General features: G+C 39.3%; 1 protein-coding gene across 3 annotated transcripts in view; it reads right to left on the bottom strand.

The window, feature by feature from the left end:
* LOC149144442 (uncharacterized) overlaps window positions 1-19,114 on the bottom strand; it is a 347,041-nt gene extending 327,927 nt beyond the window's left edge. For 2 of the 3 annotated variants that reach the window (XM_089449168.1, XM_089449165.1), the window contains exon 1: window positions 18,643-19,113. In XM_089449168.1, coding sequence (XP_089305294.1) covers window positions 18,643-18,664 — 22 coding nt within the window. In that variant the 5' untranslated portion in view covers window positions 18,665-19,113. Of the gene's footprint in view, window positions 1-18,642 lie in introns of all 3 variants that reach the window. The other variant, XM_089449167.1, reaches the window with a different exon arrangement.
* Window positions 19,115-19,709: the final 595 nt, after the last annotated feature.

Below are 19,709 nucleotides of genomic sequence, written 5' to 3' on the forward strand. Positions count from 1 at the left end.
ATTTAGTATGTTCAATAGATCTAATGAAAACACACTAAATGGACTAAAACAATCGCCATAAGGGTTAATTTTCTGGTTTAGATTTCTTTGATGAATCATTAAGGGTTTTTGGAATTGTTTTCTTCAAGCGTTTGCTATAATTGTGCTCTGATTTACCTCAGGCACCAAATCAGTGCACTAGAAACCCTAATGAATTGAAGTTCTTTTGAGGGTCTAACTGCTGGTTAGTCAATTATTTGGAGATGTTTCATTGGATGAGGGTTTAATAGCAATTTCACTTATCTAATCTAATATTTCATGAAGTTAATGAGCTGAATCCTGAAACATATTAAATCAATGGTATAAAATTTGCAACAATTTGCAATCAGGGCCTTAACATCTGACTTAATTTGCATGCTTTTTGGCTAGAAATTATTTAACGAGGGTTCACTTAGAAATGTTCTATTTTGATCCATTACTAATGATTAAAGTGCTTGATGTGTTTAAAAATGATGCTATTATAACATGCTGGAATATGCTAATATGAGGACTTCTCTTGTTCCATGCTTTAAGCACGCCTAAGGATCAAATCTGTACTTAAAATCCTCAAATGACTTGCTAAATGGGCTAAATGAATCACAGCAAGAACTGATACTGGTGTCTGCTTTATTTAATTGAGTGAGGATTTGAGTGCTGGTTCAACAATTTTAGCATCTAAATTGTGCAATGTTTGATCGCATTTGTGCTCTGAATTCTAATGCATCTTCCATATTAAATCAATGCATAAACTCTTAATGATTTGCTTGAGTTTTTCAATGACATACCCTGAATACACATTTTACTTGCTAGAATATTACTATTCACAGGGTTTAAACGTGTTCACTGAAATTTTTCACTTGATGTATGGACCTTAGCATCATTCTTTCTCTCATCTATTTTGCTGGAACATATTAAATTTAAGGATTTCTATAGGATCAATTTTGTGCTTTTAACTCTCTTAATGAGTAAACTGTGAGAATTCCTTGATTGCAATTACTGGATATTATTCTCCTAACTGTTAGCAGTTTAATTGTTTACGGAAATTAATGAATAATTCACAATTGCAATCTTCACCAAAAATTACACTGCGGAAATTAAAAACCAAGAACTAAGAAATAGATGTGCACACAATAAAATTGACACTAATATTTTTGGACTAACATTCCAAAAAAAACCCTGAAGAGAAAACCAGTGCAATAGATGAGGGTTTATTTTATTATTATGCAACAAAACTGGAGAGTACAATATCTGGATACCTCAATGGCAATCCTCCAGCAAATAATCTGGCCAAAAATAATTAGGAGAAAAATTCTCCCTCTAACCTACTCGCACTGCCTTTTGGCTGCTCACACTATTGGCTCAAACTATTGGCTGCTCGTCTAGCCTCCTTCTGCCTCTAGAAAAATTTGCTTTGCCTTCCAGACAATCTTTCTGGCCTCTGACAACTGAAACAAACCCTTATTGACAACTCGATCAGTTGGAGTGGCTAACTCGCATTGCTTGGATGGCTTTCTCTGCAGGAGATTTCGGTCTCCCTTCTCCTGCCTCTCTAGCACTAGAAAACCGCTAGGAAACTCTCCAGAAATCTCCTCTGATGCTCCCTCAATCATTGATGCTCTCCTTCTGGCTCGAACTCTCTTCCTTGCTGAATCATGGCAACTGGATAGCTCGACCTGCCAAGGAAACTTGCTCCCCGCTTGTCTCACTACTTTGTCTATCTCCATCCCATCGACTTGCTCTTATAATCTCTCATTGGAGCTTCAACAGCCATGATTAGATCCTCATCAACGGCTAAGATCATCTTAGACTCGATCCATGTGAGTCTCTAGAGCATTCTCGATCATCCTTAATTAATTCCCATTAATTAACCAGTTTTCCTAAGTTAGACTTAAGAAAAATTTAAATGATGGCTAATTAATTTAATTAAGGCATTTCGCAGGCTTTTCTTGTGAAACCTTTTCAAGGTTTTGGAGATCTCGTGTTCCTTATCCTCTTAGACACAAATCTAGACTAGAAAACCTGTCCGATGCTACCAAAACAACATAAACTAACACTTAATGTTTCTCAATGTTTTTTTCTAGCTTTATTTACTGGCATATCACACAAATTTGACGGTTGAGATAAACGTTATTCATACTTTGTAACCTCTCAATTGGTGGAATTTGTCTGTGGTTTAACTTCTATTTTAAGGGAAGTAAAGTAAATCTGAAACTGGGCATAAATACTGGTTTTACAAGGTCTAATAAACAGGCTTAAACTTGATCTAACTTTGCTGAAATCTCCATGTTTCATGGTAATCATACGCTAAGCCTTATTGCTGGTATAACCTCTGTTTCATGAAAGTTCATTCAAATGTTGTCTAAGTGTTATACTTTACATGGTGTTGAATGCTAAATCTCTTTCCAGATTGTGATGGTTTCATGGATGCAATACATGATCTAACGAACATTGAACTCACATTGTGAATCTCCTGGAAACTTATGGTGTATGGTGATTAAGCAATCTAGAAATTACACAGCAGTGTAACTTTGGGAAATCGAGCATCTAACTTTTGTAAATCTACTCATCTTGTTCATGTGTACATTTAAGAGACAGATCTCATTTTTCATCTCCATTGTTATGTTATGATACGAGCATTTATTTCACAAATGGAACACATCTAAGTGGATCAGCAAATCTGGAACTTAAATGGCAGCTTTAAGGTAAATAACATCTCATAATTCCAATGGTTCAAACACTAAATTGAGCATTTGCCATGGAAAATCATCTGCCACTTTGTCATTTAAGTTGATCAATATTTTCCAGCACTCTAATGCAAGCTAATGGTTAACAGTAATTTACTTAACAACTAGTGTTACATTCTTGTTAACCAAATAAACACTTTGCAGACCTTAATTTTCCCACATTAAGGCAAATTTAATTGCTTGATTAATCACATTCACGAATCAATCTAATCTGATTAACGCTCACACTTCTACAGTGAATTAGGCTAGATTGACCTTAGGGATTCCCCCCTAGACTAGGATATCAATAGTCTGAAGTTGAGGCAAGGCCACTGAGGTGACACTGTGACAGTGGGTGGCGTGCCTGATAGTTGCCTTTGGCTCTCTTGTTGTGGTTAGGAGTTTTACATCTAAATGAGAGTTTGAGAGGTAGCATAACCAAACCTCCAGGGTTTGGCTTTTCTTCAGGAATTTCTGAAAGTCTTTCTTCAATGGGCTGAAAGAGATTTTCTTCTACTTGTTCCTCCTGATCATTTCCATTTTGTCTCTCTCCCTCCCCTTTCTCCTCAGAAACTTTAGGCTTCTTGGGAGTCTTATGATCTTTCTCCCACTACTTTTTTCTTATTGTATTCTTATTAAGTTATTAGGAAGCTCATCATCTGCATCACCTCCATCTTTTGTCGTCTTCTTCTTTGCAGAACTTTTAGTAGATTTGGTTTTTAAGGTGTGGATTTAGCAGCCCCTGAGGTATTCTTTTATCCAGTACATCTACCTCTAGTTTTTTAGGAAGTTGATGGATTACCTTAAGGCAGGTGCCTCCTTTAGTAAAGACCTTGAAGAATGTCCTTTTTCTATAAAATAGCCTTTTGGCCCGCAATCTACTACTTCTTCTTCATCATTCTGCTCTAAACTATTTTCATTATAGTCTTCCTCTTTGTTTTCTTCCTCATCCTGAATCATTGTCAGGGTTACCAGCATTGAAACCAGAGGTGTTGGCACTCTGAAAATCAGAAAACCCCTTTGACCTCCTCCCAGTCCAACTTATTTCTGATTTTGTAGCAGTTCTCATAATTACCGGACTTCTAGGAAGTTTGATTACATTTTGTATTCATATGCATTTGGAAAATGACTTCATAATAATAAAACTCGTGGCCTTATTTATATTCTCAATATTGTCCATTGTTTTCTCTCCTATTAAAACAAGCAAATTAGGAATGTGACATTTATTGTCCTTTGAGCACCACTTATACTTATCAACAATCTGTCTGCAGAGTTCAATCAATAAAAATATATCAAGGGTGGACTTAGAAAACAAACAAGGCTCTCCTTCAAATCCATAAGCTCTGATAAAAGTGTGGTCCTTTAGATAAAACCAAACAGCTTGAATTTGCGCGGAGCGAAATGGAGACGGCTAGGGTTTCTGAACCAGGTTTCCATGCCGCTGCCGCACTGCACACCAGAGATGGAGGCTACGCAGGAAGCCCCCACAGAAAACCGACAGCTGGGCGCCTTCTCCTCCCGCATCAGGGTAATTCTAAATGGGTGGATCATGAAACTGTGCATCGATCAGATCAGCCAGCCGCCCACAAGCTAAAAGACAAAGAAGAGACAGTGCGGCCGGATTGGATCGTGCGAGAGAGTTTATGGGCCGTGAGACCTACTGCGACCCAGTATTCATCTGAACAGGAGAGGGTTTATGCCAATGAATGGAATTCGAGTGTAGCGGACCTAGCCAAAGCGGCCATGACCCCGGAGGCCCGGATTTTCTCATTGAAAGCAGATATTCCTGACAGAGTGGTTGGGTCTTTGAAAAACGATCCCTATAAGCCAAATCCGGAGAAACCAAGGCGCAGACAGGATCCAAAACTAAATGGTGCATCTGGGTTCACAGAGGAAAGGCCCGATCCAACAGATCGAGGCCTCAATAAGGTCGATCCACTCTGCATGGATGAAGATCTGATACAGATCTTCATCAAATTGTTAGGGGGTAGACATTACTGCATGCGGCTCAGCAAGGGGACGAGTATCCAAGCTTTAAAGAAGGAAATCCAGATTCAATTTGGAACCCCAACAAAGCACCAAAATCTGATATATACAGGACATAGTCTGCAGGATAACCAAACACTTCAGCACTATGGTATCATCAAAGATTCAACTATCATTCTAAATCTGCGACTGCGCAGCGGATGCAATGGAGCCAGCTCAAAAAATACAGGTTCCTTTCGGGATGCAGTCAAAGGAAAGGAAAAAATGCAAAACAAACCAGCACCAACACCAGAGCTACCAGGCCCCTATATTGTGGAACAAAAACCGGAATCTCCAATGCTTCAAGTATCTATGCCGGAGGTAACTAATCTACACACAGATCTATCCAAAAATGCTGTTATCTGTAGATTTAATGGGTTCTGGCCAAAATCAGATGCTTTGCATCAATGGATCTTTTCTACATGGTCATCTAACTATGAAATTTACCTATGCCCAAAAGGGTTTTTTATAGTTAGATTCAACACAGAACAAGAACGAGATAGCATTATCAATCAGGGGCCTTGGTTTTGGGGCAGCGCTGGCCTCTTCACCACCCCCTGGTTTCCTGATTTTGATGCCAATACAATGAAAGTCTCAACAATGCCTATTTGGGTAAGGCTACATAGTCTCCCTCTACATTTTTGGCATCACAAAGTTTTAATAGCCATTGGGAATTCCTTGGGGAAATTCCTAAAAATGGATGAAGACAGAGCTATCAGGGGAATTTTCACATTTGCTAGAATATGTGTAGAAGTGGACCTGAGTCAGGGGCTACCTGATCACATCACATTGAACTTCAATAATTCGCTGTGGACACAACCGCTTGACTATGAGAACACAGCATTCAGATGCCGCGGATGCATGCAAACAGGGCACCTCCAATATGCCTGTCCACTGGCCCGAAAGGACCCCAAAAGGAATAAGAAACAACAAAAAAAGCCCAAAGGGTGGCAGCATACCGACCCGTTGGAAGAAGAGGACATGAACACAGATCCTACAGAGAATCAGACAGAACCTGACACACAAATGGGACAAAAATATACACAGGAAGAGAATGCCCCAGTTACTCATTTGGGGCCATACATTCCAAAACAGCAACAAGAATCTCAACTGGAAGTAAGTGGCATCAAACGAACTCATGGATCCGAAGGCTCGGAATCTGACAAAGAACATCCAATGAACACAATGGAAAACCAGCTAGCTATTATTGCACCCACTCCCAACTCTGGAGGTTGGCGAAGAGTGGAGAAGAAGAAGGGCAGGAAAGTATAGGCTAGTTGGAATTTTTTTTTTTTCTCTTTTTTTGAAATCTTTTGTTTCTTGGCATTACAGGAACAGCCATCTGCATATGCTTAAGCATCTACAAAATGTAATTTTTTCATATGAATAAAATTACGACTTTTTCTACGGGAAAAAAAACCAAACAGCTTTCCCACGTAATATTTCCCTTGCTTCCTCTGTTGATCCATGGGGGTAATTACTTTTAAACAGCATTTATTCTCCAAGACATATTTGTCCTGAACCTGATAGAAGTTCCTCATATAATTTTTCCTCCAAACCATGGGATACCGAGCATGAATTCTGTCTCTTACAGGATCTGTTGTACTCTTTTTTGGGAAACCAGTGTGATTCTTCCAAAAAATAAAGGCATATATAATATAAGACAATGCATGACAATAATTATTTTCTTAGAATCTTAGATTACTTAAACTGTCTCTAATCAGTGCCAATGATCATCTGTACCAAGTTCAACTCTCGCAGACTTCAGAAATGATGTAACTCACGTACAGATAAAGAATTTTCCTGCTTAGTTCCCCCATGATTCATGAGCCTACACGATAACCAGGTTATATCTCCAAGTGAAAGTTTTAAAATGTTGGTCTCATACATCTTTAATTCAGCAGGTTTGGATTTAGGCTCCATCTTACATGAAATGATCAGGGCATGACCCCCTTCATTATTTGCCAAAAATTCTTTTGAACCCTTAACAGGAAACATTTTTTTTGGTTCCAGGAAACAACATTCTTGTAAAACTGGCACCAGAGTGGTATACGAAAGTCTTACCTGGAACCACTGCCAATTGTCAGGGTTCGAAATCACATTTAATACCCATAAAACTCTGAAAAAGAAACACATCTGGAACCCCAGCCGCCTTGACCAGTCCTGAGATCCATATTCAGCTGCCTGGACCAGTCCTCAGCTCCACAGTGTTTCTCTCTCACTGCAACAAAGGATAAATAGTAATACCTGCAAAACAGGATTCATCACCCCCCAAACTGCATCTCCCAAATCCATGTGTCGAACACGTCAATTCACTAGGCATACCCTCCTGCTTGTCTGACACGTGTGATATGAGCCCTCTGTCAGAAAGGCAGGCCCACATGTCCTGACATGTCCAACATGCAGGGCAGGAAATATCACATCTGAGAGTTCAAAAACACATTATAAAGTAGTCTTTGGGGCTTCATTTTATTCACCAATCAATCCCAAAAAGCCTCAGAATGTTCCCCAACAAGGAGAAGCTTGAGATTTCAAGTGTCTTTGCATCTGAGATTGTTGTTTCTTGAACAACAGCATTCTTCCACGGAAATTATGGCTCAATCATCAAGGGTTTCTGCTTAAAGGAAGGGCACAAAGTCAGTGTTGGTGTTTCTCCTCCTCCTCCACATTCAAGCATTGCTATTTTCTTTGCAACTTTTGGAAGTCAAGCTGCCATTGCTGGAAATAGAAACTGCCTTTGAACATGCAACTTCTATAAGGTTGGGCTGAGAGCACTTACTTTCGAGTCAAGAACCATTTCTTGGCCCTCCAGCAAAGATGATTTGGAGCATGTAAAAAGGCTTCTCCCAGGCTCAGCCAAAGAAAAAGTATGTCAAAAGAGGATTATGTCGGCATGGCCAACGTGGCAGCAGCATGTAAGGTACAAAAAGATAAGGATCCTCTTTCATTTTTTAAAAATCCATCGAACAGGAGAAGGGTTGGAGCTGAACTTGACAGTAAACCAACAAAACAGCAGCAAGGAAGAGGCATGCTCCTGATGGTCCAGTGCACAGTATCTTTCAAGTAGAGCTGCCAGTAGAGATGGATCCTGTCATTAGTTTCTCTTTTTATCTCAATTTCCTTTCGCTCAATGTTGTGTGCTTTCCTTTATTTATTGAAATGCATCGAGCTCTAGTTGAATGACCTCCAATTGGGTATGTACATCTTGGTCCGGAGAAGCTTAAAGCCACATTGTTGGCTAAGGCAAAGAAGGAGGTAGATAAATTCCTAGAACTTATTAAATCAGCATAACCCTAATCAGATGTTAGTATTCTTTCTGATGTATGTAGTATGGACAGATCCAGCGCACCATCCCTCGTCAATTTCATGGTGTCTCAAAGAGCGGACTGATCTTCTTGAGAGCAGTGGATGTTCTCGAAAAGTCAAGGATGCACAACATATGGGTGATTTGTTCATTAAAGTTGTGTGCAAATAATCAGAGATAATGCACCTGTTTGCAAGCCTCAAGGCTGCAAACATGATTATGGAAATTTAATATCCACATGAATTTTGGACAGAGGCGCATTCTCTAAATTTAGGACTTAAATCTATGGCTTCAGATGTGACATGGATGGGAGAGTTAAATGATGATGCACACCATAACTGCATTTTTGTACGAAACAACGCCCATATTCTCACAATCTATAAATGATGAAGATTGCAAATACTCGATTTGCCTCCTCATTCATCGTGTTTAAGAGGTTGAGGGAGATCAAAACCACTCTTGCATCCATGATTATTTCAAAGTATTGGGCTTTCTAGGGAAAGCAAGATGTAAATGCTTCAAAGAAGGTAAAGAATATAGTGTTGGGTGATTACTGGTGTGAAAGGGTAGATCTTACCATAAAGATCATGGACCCAATCATTTCTTTGCTGCAGTTTTCAGATACCAGTGTCATCAGAGCTAGCCAGTTCGGACTATTAGGCTGAAAACAAATCTGGCCCCAGAAAAACCTAAACAGGGACCACTTTGGACCAGTGCTTTTCTCAAACAGCCAATTCAGACAAGAACCAGCTAATACACTCTGTCCAGAACACATCTGACCTGTATCCCACCAAAACACATTACATTTTAAAAAAATACACAAAAATATATATCCAATCCTAAACCCTAATCCTAAGATGCCCTCCCCTCTTCCCTCTTTGCCTCACACACTTTTCATTGATCACTTGTCAGCATTTGGATATTTTAGAGCTGTGACCAAGAGAATCAATTTGGAGCAAGCTTGGAGTTGATTTGGCACTGCCTGATGACTGATTTTGGAGGATAGAGAATCTACATCAGTGGTCTACATATCTACAAGCTTGAAGGATAAGGTGTTCATGAGGATCTCGATCTAGGGGACGATTTTGATTATATGTTGTAATTATTTGTTTTTTTTTTCACTCTAGAAGTCATTTAAAACCTTAATGCTTATGTATTTTGGTTCAGATATGTACAGCACCTAGTGCCATTTTGATATATTAACCCTTATATGCTATATATATGAGTAACCTTTGCATATTTGGTTTGGATTTACACTAACATACATGAATATAATATTTTTTTATTAAAAATTGAATATTTTACATATTTTTATATGATTGGCTCTTTTTCGATTTTTTTGGGTTTCCAGTCTAGTTCTAGTTCTGGTTTTGAATTCTAGTAACATTAGTTAAGAGTCCTCCATAATTTTTTTCACTTCTTGAGAAAGGCATTATCTATGGTAACAAATGCCAAGCTATGTTGATTTTCAAGAAGTGAAAAAAGTGGCATATAATCTAGCTAGAATATCAAATAAAATAATTGGAAAAGGCACTGTCATAAGGGCACTTGGAATGATGTGACTGATCTATTGGTGGTAGCTATTTTGAAATAAGCAGCCTTCACTAGAGAATCTAGCCTTACTGAGGACAAAGATCTCCCAAAGGCCAAGGATGAATGTTACATGCCAAAAATGGGTTGCCAGCACAACCAAGAACTCAATCAAAGAGAATTTCTGGCTGATCAAACCTAATTAGAATTGTCTTGCACTTGAAGATTAGGCAGGGCCACCTTACATTTAATAATGAATTAAAACTTGTCATATGCTTGAAGATTAAGCAGGGCCACCTTACATTTAATAATGATCATAAATTCCTATCCAAAGAGGTCTTAACACCTAACCTAAATATCAAACAACTTGGCTTATTGTATTTCTCCATTTTGTTTTTAAATGGAGAAATGCAACTATTAAGTCTACCACGGCATTGATTTTTGTTCCTGCTCTGTTGAAGGATGATATGAGTACTAAAAAGGATTTGACCTACCCAGCTAACTTCAACACACCTTTAGGTAGTGCTCACATCCAAGAGGTTTGAATTACTTACGCAAACTCTCAACATGTCTCCAAGTGCATTGACTCTTTATTATTTGCTATTCACATTTTGTTTATTAAGATCTCCAAATTATTTTAATTTTTTATGCATTTATGGTAGAAGGTAACAAGGAATTGAGATTTCAAAAATGCATTTCAACACGTTGGTAGCATGGTTAAAATTTAAATTGCATAAATATAGCTGAACTTTGGTCACTATGTTAGAGTGCTTTCACACTTCTCAAGGGTTGAGATAAATTTTACTTACAGGTGACACTAGAAAAGTCCTTTGGTCCATGGTGATGGAACTAAACCCCAAAAGCCATTTTTAGCCACTTCATGGTTGTGGGGTGAGCAAGGGTGAAATTGCACACCTAGGATAAAGTTTCTATAAGCACTCTTTTGTCCATTGATATTCTAAACAACTGATTATGGGCAGGTTGTGATTGTATGCATACACCAACCAACTCCCATGGGCTTGCTTGTTATGCACTTATAATAGTAGGCTTCTACATGATGCTTGCAAAACTTGGTTATATGACCAGGGATCATGCCATGGCCATTAAAATCATGTCTAGAGGGCTGGTGCCTCGATGCCTTCCATAGCAAGGCTGCTAAACATCTGAGGTAGACCTTGATACTCCTACACATTACTTACCTTATTTACTACCTTGCAGTTGCAACTACATGAATGTTTTTAGATGTGATAGGTTCGCTATGGAAAAATGTTGAAAATAGTAGCAAGTGAAGGTCTTATCGACTCGTGCCTTACTCAAGAAGACCACGATCAGTCCTTCCTTTATCATGCACTAGTTCATGGAGCAGTTAAGTCATGCAAGGAGTTGGAGGAGCAGATTACTAGACTTCTATTGGGCAGATGGGAGCTTCAATTTCAATTGAGGCAAAGATTAGTTATAACTCCAAGTTATAAGTGGAGAGAGTTCAGTTCGAACTCAGTTAACTCATCAATCACAACTGCTATTCTAAATTTGTACTTGCCAGAATTTGCATGATCAAATTGCTTAAAAGGAGGACGAAGGCACATCATTCTATCATTCTTGTATGCACAAGTTTGTGTGTGAGAGCATCTTGTTGAGAGAGCATATCAAGGAGGAGCCTATACGCAGAATTGAGAGGGGGACTTCCTTACTGTAAAGTTTTGTAGATGTTCTATGCTAAGAGCAATTTCACTTTTCTCACAGCAATCATACAAGTAGATAAGCAAAATGCAGATAGAACATATAAGCAGATCTTACAGAAGACAAATCAGAAACAAGAAAAATGTATGTGTTTGTTTCGGCGGTCAACAGGATGCTTCAACCAGCAAAGTCTCATTTGGTCAGCCAGCCCAGCATGTGTCACAACAACCCTCCAACCAGTAGATGAGTCAACCCAAGTCAGTTCTACAAGAGTCAACGCTGTCCTGAAAAGTCAACGCAGGGGCAGCAAGCTAAAAGTCAACGCAGCAGCAAAACGGTCAACCCTTTGACCTCGATTTTTGTGCCAGGTAGTATGGCCTTCAAAAATCGAACCTCCCACAAGTTTTCAGTTTGTTTGGACCAAGCGTTGACCAAAGTCAACGCTGGTCAAACTTCTGCGAAACCCTAGCAGCAGAAAAATCCTCTTCGTCCTTCCCACGTGTGGCTGAAATTCGTCCTCCAGGTAGCTCGTACTTTTTTGGGATGAGAGAGGAAGATGTGAGTTTTGTTTTTGTTCAAATTCTCTCCAACTTTTCCTGTATATATATATCCATCAATGAGGGTGTGTGACACATCTGTTGGGCATGTGAGCCTACATTACAAAACTGGCTGACCTTTGCACATATAATTTATTAAGAATAATAAATTCAAAATATAAGTTCTGCTCATCGGATTAAGACTATTTTTATATGGATTTTACACCTCTCAGAAAGAGGAATCCAACAAAAATATTAGCCTCTTAATCTGAGCATCAGAACATGGAGTTTGGACCTAGTTGTCCAAATTTAACACTCCCTCTCAACTAGGGAGAACTCCATCTATTAGTGCAATTAACATCGTGAGTCATCCCGCCGAAACTTGCTTTGCTGGCTTCTTTATTTCAGAACAGAAGTGGGTCAGTCACAAAGACATCATTCCCCGACTGACATAATCAGTCCAGAGGTCCCAGACCTCACAAATCTTGATCCCAGATCAAGTGGTTGGACCATGCCATCCTAGATAGAGAGTACGGCAATCTCTGATGCGTCCATCAGTCTTTGCTAATAGTCTCTAGCTTTTCCACACCTCATTGGCCAAATGAGAGGTACTTCCCATGAGCCCTGAACTCAATGGGTAGGATGCATACGGGGCACAGATTAAATGAGTGGCGAACCAGCTCAATAATCACAAGGGTGGGGCAGAAGCATTATGAGTGCTTATAGCTCCGAGAAGCTATCCCCAAAGCCCCCCAGAGCTCCCAGAGCTCATCGTCCAACAGGACCCACATCATAGGGTCTTTCCACGACACCAAGACTCTCAAGGAAGGTTAGGAACTTGACCTTCCCCAGGGGCTTAGTGATAATATCCGCGACCTGCTCATCAGTTCCTATATGATCGAGCCTTACGGCGCCTCGCTGTACCATATCCCGGATAAAGTGGTACCTGATATCAATATGCTTGGATCGGTCGTGGAACACAGGATTCTCAGTCATACGAATCCCACTCTGATTATCACAGAGTATTACAGTGGTATCTAGCACATGTTGGAACAGCTCACTAAAGAGCTTCCTCAACCAAACTGCTTCACAACAGGCCATACTAGCAGCAATGTATTCGGCCTCCGCGGTGCTCAAAGCCACCGACTTCTGCTTCCTGCTCATCCATGAGATCGAAGCAGAACCAAGATTGAAACAGCATCCAGATGTGCTCTTACGATCCACCACACTGCCAGCCCAATCGGCATCAGTATATCCCCGGAGTATCACACTCCCGGCAGTGTATCTCAGCCCATGGTTTATCGTGCCCCGAAGATATCTCAAAAGATTCTTGGCACCAACCCAGTGAAAATGATGAGGCTCAACCATCTGTTGACTCAAAGTATTCACTGCAAAACATATGTCCGGACGGGTGTTCACTAAGAACATCAAAGCTCCTATGAGTTGACGATACTCAGTAGGATTGGCCAAGATAGGCCCTGCAGCGCTGCCACTCAACTTCTTAAAGTTGAGTTCCATTGGTGTCGACACGGACTTACAGTCCACCATCCCAAATCTTTCCAGAAGCTTCACAATATACTTTCCTTGAGAAAGGAAAATCTCTCCAGGTCTCTGCCAGACCTCCAGGCCTAGGAAATAGTGCATCAGTCCTAGGTCTTTCATCTCGAACTCAGCAGCAAGCTCCCTCTTACATTGATGAATGAGAGGGTCATCACCTGTCAGGAAGAGGTCGTCCACATACAACACTAGAATGAGAGGCTTTCCTTCCTCAACCTTAAAGTAAAGGTTTGGATCAGCATTGCTTCAAGTGAAGCCCAGCTTCATCAAGTAACTATCCATCCTCTCATACCAAGCTCTGGGTGCTTGCTTTAACCCATAGAGGGCTTTCTTCAACCTGCAGACATAAGTGTCTCGATCTTGAACTTCAAATCCCAGAGGTTGTTCTACATACACCTCTTCCTTTATTGCACCATGCAGAAAAGCGGTCTTGACATCCATCTGATGAAGACTCCATCCTTGCGTAGCAGCAAGGGCTATGATGGATCGGATGGTGGTATATCGAGCCACAGGTGCAAATATATCGTCATAGTCAATTCCTTCCTTTTGAGAGAAGCCACGGGCAACAAATCTTGCCTTAAACTTTTCAGCACTCCCATCAGATCCATGTTTAATCTTGTAGAGCCATTTAGCGGTGACAACAGATTTGTCCTTCGGTCTCGGGACCACATCCCAGACATCATTCTTCATAATAGCCTCATATTCTTCATGCATAGCATCCTTCCAGACTTGATGCTTGATGGCTTCTTCAAAAGATCCAGGTTCAGATTGTATAATAGTACTCATGGCAGCTAGATACCCTTGGTATCTACACGGCTTCTTGCTTTCTCGGAATGTTCCCCTTGGGGCAGCATGACCCTCAGCATCTTCGAGGGTGTCCCTGAGCCATGATGGCCTCTTTCCTAGAGAAGGGGAAGGATCAATAGGGTCCATTGGCCCTTCAACATCAGGCATAGTCTCATCCTGGGGTTCTTCCAGATTTCCAGGTCTTTCTTCATGGTTTTCTTCAGATCTAGGAAGATCTACTACTTTCTTCAGGGAAGCATCTTCGTCAAAAGTGACATCATGGCTTATCTCTACTTCCCTTTGACCAGGTACATAGACTCTATATGCCTTAGAAGTCTCACTGTAGCCCATAAACATTCCTTTCTTCCCAGTAGCATCCAGCTTACTTCTCTTTTCTTTCGGCACATGAAAATAGACAGGACATCCAAAAATTCTAAAATGTGAGACATCAGGTTTCTTACCAGAGAAAACCTCTTCGGGAGTTTTGGAGTCCAAAGAGGAATGAGGGCATCGGTTTTGAATGTACACAGCAGTATTTGCAGCTTCTCCCCACAGAAACTTTGGAAGACCCTGGTCACATAGCATGGCACGGGCAGCTTCCACAATAGTCCTATTCTTGCGTTCAACAACACCATTCTGCTCAGGAGTATATGCAGTGGTAGTCTCCCTCTTAATGCCAGCTTCTCTGCAAAAGTCTTTGAACTCATTTGACTCATATTCAGTGCCATTGTCAGTCCTCAAAATCTTGATCTTCTTTCCGGTCATATTTTCCACCAAGGCTTTGAAGGTACGGAACCACATGAAAGCCTCATCCTTCTTCTTCAAGAAGTATATCCAGGTTTTGCGAGAGAAGTCATCAGTAAATGTCATATAGTAAGAACATCCCCCCAAGGATGTTACAGGCAACATACCGGAAAGATCAGAATGGACCAGTCCTATGGCAGGTGAAACATTTACCCTTCTTCTTTTGAGTCTTAGTCCTTCCTTTGTCCTTGGAACCACCAGAGTTCTTCTTTCGGGAATGAGCAACATAGGCAGCATTTCTTTCATTATCAAATTCCTTCATCCTTGTTTCTTCTTGCATACATCTAGACAGAAGCTCATCAAAGTTAGGGATGGTATTATTGTTGAGAATGGTAGTTGTGAATACTTGCCATTCATATGGAAGTCCTCCAAGTGCGGTGAGAACCATCTCACGATCAGCTATTGTCTCCCCAATAGCTAGCAGATTGTTCCTGGTTTCGGTCAACTTCATAAAGAAAGTTTGAATAGACTCGTCTCGGCCCTTCTTCATATTCTTCAACTTGTTCTTGAGGAATAGCACTTGGTTCACGTTGTTTACTCGGAACATAAGTATCAGTTTGTCATACATCTCCTTGGATGTGCCTAGTTCAAATATGTAGGCAACCAGACTCTTATTTATGGATTCCCTGATCAGCAGTTTTGCTCTGATTTCTCCCTTCTTATACTTGTGTTTAACAGCAGCAGAGGCATTTGATGGAGGTTCTTGAATCTTCCCTGTCACATGATCTAGGAGATCATGATCTTCTAATTTGAGATCTAATAACATCTTCCAGGCATGGAAGTCATCACTTCCAGTCAGCTTGTCATTCTCCCTGAATTCAAGCTTAGAGGAATCCATTTCCTTCGATGATGATTGCTATAGATAGAGTTTGTCTTCACCTCAGCTCCGATACCATGTAAAGTTTTGTAGATGTTCTATGCTAAGAGCAATTTCACTTTTCTCACAGCAATCATACAAGTAGATAAGCAAAATGCAGATAGAACATATAAGCAGATCTTACAGAAGACAAATCAGAAACAAGAAAAATGTATGTGTTTGTTTCGGCGGTCAACAGGATGCTTCAACCAGCAAAGTCTCCTTTGGTCAGCCAGCCCAGCATGTGTCACAACAACCCTCCAACCAGTAGATGAGTCAACCCAAGTCAGTTCTACAAAAGTCAACGTTGTCCTGAAAAGTCAACGCAGGGGCAGCAAGCTAAAAGTCAACGCAGCAGCAAAACGGTCAACCCTTTGACCTCGATTTTTGTGCCAGGTAGTATGGCCTTCAAAAATCGAACCTCCCACAAGTTTTCAGTTTGTTTGGACCAAGCGTTGACCAAAGTCAACGCTGGTCAAACTTCTGCGAAACCCTAGCAGCAGAAACCCTAGCAGCAGAAAAATCCTCTTCGTCCTTCCCACGTGTGGCTGAAATTCGTCCTCCAGGTAGCTCGTACTTTTTTGGGATGAGAGAGGAAGATGTGAGTTTTGTTTTTGTTCAAATTCTCTCCAACTTTTCCTGTATATATATATCCATCAATGAGGGTGTGTGACATATCTGTTGGGCATGTGAGCCTACATTACAAAACTGGCTGACCTTTGCACATATAATTTATTAAGAATAATAAATTCAAAATATAAGTTCTGCTCATCGGATTAAGACTATTTTTATATGGATTTTACACCTCTCAGAAAGAGGAATCCAACAAAAATATTAGCCTCTTAATCTGAGCATCAGAACATGGAGTTTGGACCTAGTTGTCCAAATTTAACACTTACAGACCAGAGCTAAGATTTAGGAGGAATTCCTAAATAATAGGAGTCACTATTGTGCTAGGAAATAGGAGCTGGATTGTGCAAGGAAGTAGGAGCTAGGTCGAGAGGATTGCAGGGAGTTTCAAGCTTAGTCCAAGTAGTGAGAACAAGTGTGTTCTTGAGTGAAACAGTGTTGCCTTGTAAGAGATTCATATGCTCAAACTCTTTCAATAAAACTCTACAGCAAGTAGAGGATTTTCCCGGTTGGGTTTCCCAAGAAAAATAAGTGTGCTTAATTTTGTGTGACTGTGTTTTTATTTCTGGTTCTATTCCGCTGCAAATTTAAAGTAGAGAAATTCTGTCTTGGTGAATCGAAGTTGTTTCAGATTGTTCATCATAGCAGTTGCAGAATTTCAAGGAAATTCTACAAAAAAGGTGGGAAACAATCAATAGAAACTTAGCATCTATGCTAGAGGACACACATAAAATCTCAAAGATTCATCCATAAATTCTGATAGTTGAGTAAGTTTAGCCTATTATACCATGGTATATTGGTAATTTGGTGCTAATAGACATGTTGTTGATAAGTTAAACCTATTTCCTCAAGTAGACTCTACTGCAAATTAAAGAGGTGAGCTTGAAATGACCCAAAAAGCAATCTATTTTAGACACTACGTCTTGCTGCATACCCAACCTATGGTTTTGATTTACATATATTTTTTTATCTTGGATTGTTAAGGAAAACCTAAATGAGAAAATTAGATGTCCCTAAGGTCAAACCAAGTGGTAATAAAAAATAAGCTCTTAACACTTTGGCAGTTGGTGAATACATACTATATTTTAAGCTAATTGGCAACTTTATTACAGGAAAAAGCATTTATTTGATTGTAACAAAATAAATCAATGAAATTTTGCGACAATTTTTTTTCAAAAAGGGGTAGGAAATGACCAAGTAGTTTTAGATTGACATGTATATACTTCTAAATATCATTTGCGATTTAATGTATTATTATTCTTAGAAGCAAATAACCCATTGTTATATGCAATGCTTAAGCTTTCAGATGGACAAAGAACAGCTACAGTCTCCTTGTACAATCATTAGAGAAGAAAACATACTGTCAAGATAGGCCCTTTTTCTACTCAAAACACACAGAGGTGGACTAATGGGCTGTTATTGTTCAACCACCCTATTTAAAGTGACTTTGTTGGATTAGTTTGGAGGAGATGTGATTTGGAGAGTACCCTGAATCAACAAAGACCATTATGAGCAAAATTGCAAACAAATACTATGATAATCGAAACTTGGAAGCAGTCATTGCAAACCTGTAGCCCGTGGTGAGAATGTGTGTGCCTAGTAGGCAGAGTCATACTTTCTAAATTCAATGTAATTTACCTGTTGTTAATCCTCTAGATGGATCTTTAGGCAAGGGCAGACAGAGAATGGACAAGTGCCTACTCCAACTATTTCCACATAACACTCACAGCAATAAAAAAAAGGGGAGCGTTGGGCTTATGATCTTGAAATTAATAGGTTATAGATTCAAGGCTTGTACAGTCTATGTCTTGTTTATCACTTATATATAGTCCCAATATGCATTGCCCTCTGCATGGGCAATCCCTTCACTTCAGCCAAATGAGATGTCAGGGTGTCTACAGACATGTGACCAGACTTAACAAGTGCATGCACTAGAAAGTACAAAACTAGATTGAACAAGTAACGGCATTGATTTTAACTCAATTAAGAACAACTGGATGAGTAAGAGGGCATCAAACAAAACATGAAACCACATAGCAAAGGGAATTGTTTTCAGAAACATTATAAGCCTATAAAGAAACACGTCCAAAAGCTTCAATGATATTATACAGATGGGTAATCTTAAAAAAGATGACTACAACGACCCATGATAACAAAATTTGAAAGGGACCAGAATGTGATTGTGGTAAATACCAAGCCCACGTAGAGATGCCATAGCTGCTATAGCTGCTGCCTTGCGATTATGCTAGTGCTGATGAAGTGAGGTAGTGGTGATTCCAGTTGCTCTCAGATATGATGAAGTCCTTAGCTTATCATTCGTTTTGCATGACTTCCAAAATATTATTCATCATAAGATTTACAGCTCATGCATGCAAAGCAGTCTCCACTTTCTTCAATTACCATCGTTTATTATTTTTGTTGGCCAAATTGCCCTATCCTTGTGTGTTTTGGTTTTGTTGGTGGCACCAGCGCTCTGTTTTTCAAATGAGCTAGGCAGAAGCTTCATAAATTAAATGGGTGTCGCGTTAGCTTCATAACATATAACTATCTTTGAATTTCCATTAATGGAAATTAGCATTGGACAAAAGGCACTTTTCAAATAAACCCTAATTTTATAAAAATAAAAATTATAAATTTGTTCTCAGGGCCAAAGAAATAAAAATAAAATTAGAAAATGAAGAGTGAATGCACACGCATTGTATTTTCTTTGGGCGTTGACGCCAATCTCTTTATAATGAATATCTACCTTGGGTTTTGCACAATTGGTTGACAAGGATGTTTCATATTAAATATCTACCTTGGTTTTGCATTATTGGTTCACAAGGATGTTTTCAAACTAAATATTTGTCTTCAAATTTAATGAATAGTTTTGAAATTTTGATCCTGATGTAACTTGTCTTCAAATTTAATGAGTAGTTTTGAAATTTTGATCATGATGTAACTTTGTTTATTAATATGTATCAAATTTGGTTAAAAAATATAATTTTGTGGATAAGTTTATAATTTTTGCATTATTGGTTGACAAGGATGTTTTCAAGGTAAATATTTGTCTTCAAATTTAATGATAGTTTTGAAATTTTGATCATGATGTAACTTTGCTTATTAATAATATGTATTAAATTTGGTTAAAAAATATAATTTTGTTGATAAGTTTATAATTTTAATATTTAAAATAGTGAATATCAAAAAAATGTATTTAGATAGTTTGAAATGGTAAAATAGTGAATATCAAAAAAATGTATTTAGATAGTTTGAAATGG

The sequence above is a fragment of the Pinus tabuliformis genome, chromosome X (genome assembly GCF_031772625.1).
Source record: "Pinus tabuliformis cultivar Carrire ecotype Pingquan chromosome X, CPIR1, whole genome shotgun sequence".
In the NCBI taxonomy this organism is placed as follows: Eukaryota; Viridiplantae; Streptophyta; class Pinopsida; order Pinales; family Pinaceae; genus Pinus; species Pinus tabuliformis.